General features: G+C 40.0%; 1 protein-coding gene across 1 annotated transcript; it reads left to right on the top strand.

Annotated features, from left to right (window-relative positions):
- The first annotated feature begins 2,129 nt into the window (after positions 1 to 2,129).
- Positions 2,130 to 5,562, top strand: Marcal1 (SWI/SNF-related matrix-associated actin-dependent regulator of chromatin subfamily A-like protein 1). Its single transcript, XM_067770088.1, has 10 exons — positions 2,130 to 2,773; positions 2,838 to 3,054; positions 3,111 to 3,245; positions 3,315 to 3,670; positions 3,753 to 3,903; positions 4,309 to 4,473; positions 4,536 to 4,686; positions 4,746 to 4,877; positions 4,953 to 5,147; positions 5,222 to 5,562. Exons 1-10 carry the CDS (start codon positions 2,233 to 2,235, stop codon positions 5,408 to 5,410), a joined length of 2,232 nt encoding a protein of 743 aa, XP_067626189.1. The 5' UTR covers positions 2,130 to 2,232; the 3' UTR covers positions 5,411 to 5,562.
- The last annotated feature ends 4,940 nt before the right edge of the window (positions 5,563 to 10,502 follow it).

Genomic DNA, 10,502 nt, shown 5'->3' on the forward strand with positions numbered 1-10,502 from the left:
ATACCTCTAGTGGGACTGATTGATCAACTGCTCAGGGGAAGGAAAGTGCTTTCCTCACTGGCGAAGGTTGATATAACACGATTTGTCGCAAGGGGCACGGCACAGGGTGGTGTCCTTTCCCCTCTACTATGGAACCTAACGGTAAACTCGCTATTAAGAGATACGAGTTGGGGGAGCGGGAAGGTTGTGGCATATGCTGATGACCTAGCGATTGTCTACAGAGGCAAGTTCCCTCAAACTTTATGCGACTTGATGCAGGTAGCATTGTGAGAGGTTTCCCCGTGGGCTTCCCGATGTGGACTCATCGTCAATTCCGATAAAGTTGAGCTTGTCTTATATACCAAACGATACAAAATACCATCGCTAAACCTACCAGAACTAAATGGGGTGCGCCTGGCAGATAAAGCCACATTTCTATGCGTAGTTTTAGACAAAAAGCTGAACTGGAAGGACAACGTTATTCAGCGACAAAAGAAAGCATACATTGCATTATATACGTGTAAAAGAGCCATTGGCAAAAAATGGGGACTCACCCCCAACATATGCAGATGGATTTATACCGCGATTATCAGACCCATACTGCTGTATGGAGTAGTCGTATGGTGGCCAGCTTTGAGCAAGGCGTAAAACCTAAACTTGTTGCGTAAAGTCCACACATCCAGCATAATAAGCATAAGCGGGGCTCTAAGAACAACGCCTAGCGAAGCTCTTCAGGTCATTCTTGACATCCTTCCATTAGATCTAGGTGGTCATCGAGCAGCGGCAACGTCAGCCCTGCGTCTAAGGGAGTTGTCGTGTTGGAACAACAAGACCACCGGACACTCAAGTATACTAAACAAATACAGTTTTCTTCCTCCTAGCACGGATCGCTGTGCGACCACAACTGTTGCGGAAACCAACTTTAAGATAAACATACCCAGCAGGGATGCCTGGACAGAGTCGGATAAGTGCCTTGCTATGGGCAACAGCATTTCCATATACACGGACGGCTCCAAGCTAAACGGGAGAGTTGGGGGTGGAGTATACTCAAGGGGCCTTGATCTCCAGCTCTCATTCATACTACCCGATCACCGCAGTGTGTTCCAGGCAGAAGTTGCAGCCATAATGGAAGCCGCAGCTAGGATAGGGACATACAATGTCCGCAAAGAAATTTTTATCTTCAGCGACAGCCAAGCTGCCATAAAATCTCTTGGCTCGTTCAATTCTGAACTAACACTAAGCTGTCGCCGATCTCTTCAAGAGATGGCTCAACAGAACCGTGTACACCTCACATTGGTCCCTGGCCATAAGGATATCGAGGGAAACTGCATTGCAGATGAACTCGCTAGACAGGGTACAACCAGGCAGGTTCTTCCTGAACAAGAACGCTTAGGTATGCCCCTGTCCACATGCAAGCTAATGCTAAAAGAACACATCTACCGTCAAGCCGACGAAGGATGGCTACAAACACCGGGGTGTCGAACATCGAAAGAAACCTGGCCTAAATGGGATCTTAAGGGATCCCGTCACGTGTACAATCTAAGAAGGGATACAATTTCCACACTTTTGGGGCACTAACTGGTTATTGCCTCATAGATAGGCATGTATAAAGGTTAGGAGCGGCTTATCGTCGTTGCTGTAGGAGTTGTAAAGAGGATGAGGAGGAAACGGTGGTTCACCTCATTTGCAACTGCCCAGCACTAAGCGCAGCACGGCAGCGCTTTTTGGAAGCCCCATTTCTTGATAATCTGAACCAGGTTGTGGAGCATGACGTCAAGGACCTGGTAGCTTTCATCAGGTCCTCAAAATGGTTCTCAGAGGAAAGGTAACGGTGTTTCTCGTGGTATCACAACGGGCCTAATACTACTGGCCTAAGTGTGCCCTCGGGCAGCCACCCTAATCTAATCTAACCTAACCAAGCAGTTGTAAGCTAAAGTAAAGAATTACCGGCTCTTTTTTGGTAGTCGCGGGGAAACCGTCAACCATCCGACACGCACGCATACAAAAATTCAGTCAATGTCGTTGTTAGTCGCCGGAGCCCTTAACTGCTGTACATGTGTTTTGGTCTTAACAATATTTGTTTGCTAGTGAAAACGGGGCATAGTGAATGGTCATGAGCAGTCAGCTGTCATATTTGAACAGCTGTAAATTCGATTTTGTTTTTTTTTTGGCGCCCGGGGAGATTGCAATTATACTCTAGCCCTTTTATTTTTTTATTTTTTATGGATTTAAAAACAAGTAGAAATTAAAAGAATGTCCGTTTGTAGTGCAGAAGAAATCGCAGAAAAACGGCGCATAGCTTTGGAAAAACTCGCTGTTAAAAAACAACGTTTGGCCAACTCTCTGTCAACCGAAATACAAAAAGGGCCAACAGTGCACCAACAGCAGGGTACCGGCACAGGCGCAATATCAACTAGTAGCTTCTTCAATAAACAACAAAGCTACATGCCGTCTAGTACAAGTGAAGCCTCAACAGTCAATGCACAAAAAAAACCAATGCCTTCAGCGGCTGCTATAAGTTTCCTAAATGATTTAAAACGCTCCAATATTGGTAGCTATGCGAGGAGCGCACGCGAATCTACACATCCTTATCAACGTAATGAATACAATAAACAAAATGCTACTGGAGCGGCTTCAAAACCACAAAATGCTCAACAGCCGCCTGCACCTGTATTTGTCATTAAAGTAAATTGTAGACTCTATATGATTACGAAGACGCGTTTTGTTGTGCAACCTTCATGCTATCATGCCAAATTGATTGATGTTTTTAAGAGAATACCATCGAAGTATTATGGTTTGTGCTTTAAATTGAAATTTGAATGTTGATTTAAATCTTGCTTCTTTTTTGTTTTCTTAAGATCAAGCCAAAACACTTTGGAGCTTTGGTTTAGTCGATTACGAACGCCTGCAGGATATTATAGAGGGTATGAAACCGGAAATCGTTATTGGCACATTACCGAGGAGTGTTATTTCATTGTGTCGTGCGCCAACCGTTGAACTTGAACGCTCATGTCTCTCTTCTATAGAGCCTAAGTTGGCGCAAAAACTTTTACCTTTTCAGCGGGAAGGAGTTTGGTAATAAACACAAAATAGTAATCGTTCACTTTCAATAGTATAATGTGTGTTTTTAGTTTTGCTATAGCGCAGCATGGTCGTCTCATGATTTGCGATGAGATGGGTCTTGGTAAAACATATCAAGCCTTAGCTGTTGCAGACTTTTATAAGGAATCGTGGCCACTACTAATCTGCACCACCGCCGCCATTAGGCAAATACAAATATGTTTTCACATAATATCTTTTAGCTTAAATAAACCGCTTTCCTTCCTTTTTTGCAGAGAGTCTTGGGCAACCCATGTACGTGAACTTTTACCAAGCATACCAATACATTATGTACAAGTTCTCACCAGCGCTCAACAGTATTTTGATGATGCCAAAGTTCTTATTACTAGTTATAATATGATGGATCGCCATGTAGAGCAATTAATGCAACGTAAATTTGGTTTTGTTATATTCGATGAATCACATACTTTAAAAAATTCTAAAAGTAAATGTGCTATTGTTGCTGAACGCTTAACACGTCAAGCGCGGCATGTGATTTTATTATCTGGCACTCCAGCATTATCACGTCCCTTGGAGTTATTTACACAACTGCACATGATTGATCGCAAATTCATGAGCTTTATGGAATTTAGTATGTGTTTGTAGAATAATGGCAATACCCATTCCATTTTTATAATTTTGCTTATTTCCATATATTTTGTTCTTGTTTACAGCTTCCAGATACTGTGATGGCAAGCAAACGAATTTTGGCTGGGATGCTTCTGGTCAATCTAATTTGGAGGAACTGAGAGTAGTGTTGGAATTAAAATTTATGATAAGGCGTACCAAAGATGCAGTTCTGCCACAATTAGCTGAAAAATATCGGTAAGCTGATAATAAAAGGCTTGGCAAACCGACACTGTAATAACGCCCTGTGTCCTTAAATTGTTCTACATTTATTCGAAGGTGTCTTGTCTTTCTATATAGCTTCCAATTAAAAATTATGTCAATTGTGTCTGATGGTCATTATCTAATCGTAAAGGGGACAGGTTCTGCCTAATTCTATAAAATTTTAGTAGATCGCATAGACACCTTGGATACAATCCCCGGTAAGGTGCTGCCAAGTCATAAGCTCTCAAGCATAAATAATCGTAGGAAATTTGTTTATAATTAACCTTTGGGAGTATTTTTGCCATCACATTACGGTCACTGCCTTCTTATATACGTCCATCAATCGCAAGAAATGTTTATAATTTTCCAAACTCTGCAATCACTCTTTATCTTTTATAGAGAAACTGTTGTCCTAGATCCTGCGCTCGTCACATCAAATGACGATACGAGTGAAAGTTTAGCAGCGCTTAGTAAAGATTTTTCATCCAGTAAGGGACGTGAACGTGAGGAAATCCTTTTGAAATATTATTCAACAACCGCAGAGGTGAAAACTCGTGCAGTATGGTCAGTTGCGCTCTTTATTATATTTTGAAATAATTTATTAATATATTCTAATAAACTTTTAGTGCCTATTTAAAAAATTTAGTGAAAGAAAATATAAAATTTATTGTATTTGCACATCATCGCATTATGATGGATGCCATTACAGAAAATTTGACTAAATTGAATGTTAATTTTGTACGTATTGATGGCAGCACGAGAAATGAAACCAGGGGGGTAAGAAAGTACTTTTGTTATATTATGTTCATGTATAAAAATTATAACTCTTAATACAGGAATACATAAATACTTTTCAAACAAAATCGTCATGCAAAGTTGCTGTACTATCATTGCGCGCTTGTAATGCAGGCATTACGCTAACGGCTGCTGAAATGATTGTATTTGCCGAACTGGACTGGAACCCTAGTGTATGTTTAATAAAGTTAAATTGTGACATAAGATTATACTTAATTATTTAACTTTGTGCTATCTCGATTTTTCAGACCTTAGCACAGGCTGAAAGTCGCGCACATCGAATTGGCCAAAATAAACCGATTACATGTCGTTATTTAATGGCTGCTAAAACGGCTGATGATGTAATATGGAATATGTTAAAAAATAAGCAAGATGTTTTAAATAAAGCTGGTCTCTTTTGTGAAAATTTACAAGACGCAACGCATACCGCGGCACCAACAGGGGTGAGTCAACACGTGCCTTATTATGGGTAAAATAAAATTATTTTTAACTTATACATATGTTCATATACTTTCAGTCACACAAAATCGAAAATTATTACACTCCATCAAAAAAGGAGAATCAATCGGAGCCAGAGTCCAATACCAAAGCAAACGTAATTCAAAATACCTCTGTCCTCAACTTAGATTTAAGCAAGGAGCTTGAAAATATTGAAAACTTTTTTCAAGAAGACGATGATGATGCTTTCAAAGACTTGATGTGCTGACTATTTCTTTCACTATTATAATTAAATGTAATCTATCTCTAAATAAGTTATTAGGCTAGCTGCTGAAAAAATGCATGTAATTTGTTATTGGCAATTTTAATGCTTAAAGAGATATATTTGTTTTGTGTCACGAATAAATTAAAAACTTATGTCGACAACTTCAACTTATTAATTAAGACTTAAACGCCTATAAGATTTTGGTCAAATCTAATAAGGCGTAGTCTTTGAAAGAACTCACACTAAATGAAATCAGTTCACTTAAGATAGGCCCGACACAGTTGCCTATAGCACCCGATGTCCTCGTAACTTTTATAAATCTTTTGTGGCTCCTTGCTGTTCATGCCCAAGGGCGTCCCGTAGTCTACGCCTCGCTGCGATTCATGAAACTTAACTCACAGCAATAATGTCGACAGAAAAGATCGCGAGAGCGGAAATGGAGGCGGTCTCGCGTTTATCATATACCACTCAGTGCAATATCCTATATTTGAACCCGACATCGGCCGCAGGGACAGTGTCTTAGAACGTTACGGCTTATCTGTCCGGTCAGGCGATGTAAACCTAGATATCATCAACATCAACATCCCTCCCTTCACCTGTTGCCCCAGTGGATACCGCTCTAATATGAGAGCCCTACTGACTGGCGATAATCGCATTATCTTAGGCGATTTCAATGCCCATCACGATCTATGTCGTAAGAGGCGACTAAAATACCAAATAGATTCAAGGGGTTGTGTAGCGCAACCCTTTCTTGTTGCCAGCGCAATATATAGCTTCTCCAAACCCAATTGTCAACCTCACCTATCCAAGGCGAATCCTGTTTTATTAACAACAGAGTCTCTGCCGAACTCCTCATTGATCTGGGGCGGGAGGGCCTGGAAGGTCGCCGGAACGTAGCGGACTTGCATCCGGCGAAGGACCATCAACGTCGATAACACTCCCCAAGGCCTTCGGGGAGTGTCCTTATCGCTACAACAACAACAACATCTATGGCATTCAAACCTGCAGGCGGACAGCAGGGGTGAGATGCTGGCGGATCAAATAGAAGAAACGACGTTCCGCACAATAAACGGAGACGCCCCCACTCGTATGGTAGAAAGCTTTCACAGTTCGCCAGATATATCAATCGTGAGCGCAGGACTCGTACACTGCGTCAACTGGCAGCCGATGGTAACATTGGCATCCGATCACCTGCCCATACTTATTTCGCTCAAGCGAACCGCCGACTTCATCGTCACCGAAAAAAGCACTTTCATAAACTTAAAAAAGGAAAGTGGGATGAATACAAATCCTTTACAGACAGCCGCTTTGCTGCCCTCCCTATTCCGACTGATGCTTGCTAAGGGGAGCGTGCTTTCCGCGAGGTCATTGAATCCGCCTTGGCTCGCTTTCTCCCGCCGGAAGAATTCCCGAAATTCGGCTTCATTTTCCTGCGGAGGCCGCAAATTTAGCGAGAGAACGTGATCTTAAAAGGCAGCTCGATCCCGGCGACCCCCAAATAAGGGATATAAACCAACGCATCAGATTGGTTGTCGATGAACACAAACGGGCGAAATGGGAGGAGCATCTAAGTGGTTGTAACCTCTCTGCCGGCGTTGGTAAGCTTTGGACCACCGTAAAGTCCCTATCGAATCCGTCTAAGCACAATGACAAAATTTCCATCGCCTTTGACGATAAAGTGCTGTCGGATGCGAAACAATGCGCGAACGCTTTTTGCCGACAATATATAATGCATTCTACGGTTGACAAAGTTAGACGGTGGACCAACAGATGCGCACATAAACATAAATTCAGCGTATCCCCAATTACCATCACGGCCAAAGAGGTTGAGGATGGTATCGGTTATGCTAAACCAGGCATGCTTAACGAACGAAACGATATCAAAGTGACTTCGTTTCGTTTATTAGCGTTGATTATCGTAACGAAATGATATCGTTTCGTTCGTTAAGCATGCCTGTGCTAAACCATCTAAAGCAGTGGGCCCAGACGGCATAGCCATGCCGATGCTTAAAAGCCTAGGGAAAGAGGGTTTCAAATATTTAGCACATGTCTTCAACCTGTCCCTTTCGACCTTTGTCATTCCCAAAAAATGGAAAATGGCCAAGGTGGTCCCGCTACTAAAGGCTGGAAAACCAGCTAACATAGGAGATTCTGTTCAAGTTAGTTTAGCATTGTAAATTTTACCAAGTAGCGCAACTAACAGCTGATCGGTGAAAATTCGCACATTCACACGCACAGTTCTCGACTCAGTTTCAAAACAAAACTTTAGATTATTTAATTCAAATTTTAAAGTGAGATAATCCTTACAAATTTATGTATACAGAATATATATGGCGTTTTTGTTGTTATTAAAACAATAGTTTTGTTTATATTAAAGCTTTTATCATTTTTTTTTTTAACTTTGAAAAATCTCCGAACACCATTCCTTCATTATATGACATTCGACTGCCTAGTCCACTGCCTTACACTCTATTCGCAACATAACCTCTACTTAAGCTGCCAGACTATATAGTAAACAATGTAGTTTAGTTTACGCAACACTGTCACTCGTCTATATCTGCTAGAGATAGGTTTGCACAACACTGTCACTTGCTCATCTCTATATTGTAATATCATTGAAATAAATTTTGTACACTTCCCTTAATACAACAAATCGCCAAAGAATACACACGTGTTTTATTCAATATCTCCCAACAGGTTATGGGCCTTTTATTTGCATTAATTTTGTATTAAGCATCATCGGGATATTGAATCGGAATTCATTTGAAAGCATTAGTTGCTATATTTAAAGGTAAAAGCATAAATTATTGTGTAATATGGCCCATACATGACACAAAAACCTTGCGCAAATATAAAACGACGAAATTTGTGCAAATGAAAATTTTTACATACACGGCTCAAAAACACTGCGCAATATTCATTTTTTAAAGCAGCGCAACAAATGAAACATGTATTTTAATTGTATAAAAAGGCATTAATTTTATAAAAATTCACTATTTATTTTCCACAGTGCTGGTAATTCACGGTATTAGTCGAAAAACTCGCACAGAAGCATTTATTTTCCATTGTATTTATAAAATATATACTTTAATTGCAAGACCAGCTCAACTCATTGCAGCACTGCGCAATATTCATTTTTCAACTAGCGCAACAAATGAAACGTGTTCTAATTGTATAAAAAATTATTATTTATTATTGAATTTGTGTGAATTCCTGTTACAAGCTAGAGATGGTCCTTGCGCCTTCGATATTAACATTTTTAAGCAATAATTACTGATTTTATATTATCAGGAACCACAGGTAAACTGTGTAAGATTCACCACACACGAAGAAAAAAGCATGTACAATATTTGCAGACATCCGTAAATATCAAAATCGTTTTAATTTTAGCGCAGTTTTCTGCGCAAATAGCGCAACCAGTGCACACACCGGGCAAATCCTTGTGCAAATTGGTAATTGGCACGAGGATACTTGAGCCGTGTAATTGGCGTATAAGGCATTTGTTGCAAGAAAAAAAAAAACCTTGGTTAAACACGATGGCGAAACTACATAGGGAATTTGTATTTGAAAAGTTGTCTGGCGGCGATAATTACCACGATTGGTCATTTGCAATGGAAAACTTATTGGAATCGAAGGGGCTCACCAATTGCATTACCATAAACACTGAAACCTCGGTTGCTATTGAAAAAATGTCTCTAAACTTGGGGAGGCAAAAGCTACACTAGTGCTGTTTGTGGAGAAATCTATATATGCGCATATTAGATCAGGTAAAACTGCACTAGAGATATGGGAGAAACTTAAAAATCTATATGAAGATACAGGGTTTCTACGAACAGTCAGTCTGTTAATCAAATTTGTTTCGATCAAATTCGAAAACTGTCAATCTATGGAATCGTACATGGATTCCATTACTTCTGTTTACCACAAATTAAATAGCGCAGGATGGGAAGTTGACGATCGCTGGTTGGCTGGAATTTACTGTCTGGGCTTTCCAGAGCAGGGGCCCTATTCAGTAACTATGAGTTTTGAAACGTACGTTTTTCTTTCATACAAATTATATGAAGAAAAAGTGTACATTTTAAAACTCACAGTTACTGAATAGGGCCCCAGTTCTTGCCACTATTAGTGGGTTTCGAAGGAAGACAATCGTATCCGTCATCCGAAGAAGTTAAAATGAAATTATTTGATCTAAAAGTAAAGCCTTCGCCGCTGACAGTCAGTGCATTTTTATCAAAAAGTAAAATAAAACATTTCAAGAAGAATGTAAATCGCGGTATAAAATGTTATGCGTGCGGTGATAAAAATCACAAAGCGAGTGATTGCACTGCAAAGACAATGGAAAAATCTACGTTTTCAGCAAAAAGAGCCTTCTCTTGCCGAACAGCCACAGGTTCAAGTCATGGATGGTTCGTTGACAGTGGGGCATCAAGTCACATGACACCCAATGCAAATCTTTTGAGTGAAGTTAAACCGTCGTCGATTAAAGACATCGTCGCGGCAAATGACGCAAAAATGGATGTAAAATGTGCTGGGAAGACAACCCTTACAATAAATATAAAAGAAATTTACGTAAATAATGTTTTGCATATACCAGACTTGTCAGCCAACTTACTGTCAGTCCACAAAATGATAGAAGCAGGTAACAAAGTTTTATTTGATAAGCGTGGGTGCACTGTATACGATAATAAAGGAATTCCATACGCTAATTGCAAAGCAAAAGATGGTGTATACAAATCTACATCTGGTTCGTCGTTAATGTGCAGAAGTTTTGAAACTAATGCAATAACTTGGCATCGCAGATTAGGTTATATAGATTTTCAAAGTTTGAAACAAATGAAGCATATTGTTGATGGATTAATATTTGATGACAAAACAATCGACACTAATTGCACAGTATGTGCACAGGGCAAACATTCAAGAAACCCCTTTCAGCATAGTAATACGGCCCATACATGACATAAAAACCATGCGCAAATATAAAACGACGAAATTTGTGCAAATGACAATTTTGACATACACGGCTCAAAAACACTGCGCAATATTCATTTTTAAAGTAGCGCAACAAATGAAACATGTATTTTAATTGTATAAAAAA

The sequence above is a fragment of the Eurosta solidaginis genome, chromosome 2 (assembly GCF_040869045.1).
Source record: "Eurosta solidaginis isolate ZX-2024a chromosome 2, ASM4086904v1, whole genome shotgun sequence".
NCBI classification, from domain to species: domain Eukaryota; kingdom Metazoa; phylum Arthropoda; class Insecta; order Diptera; family Tephritidae; genus Eurosta; species Eurosta solidaginis.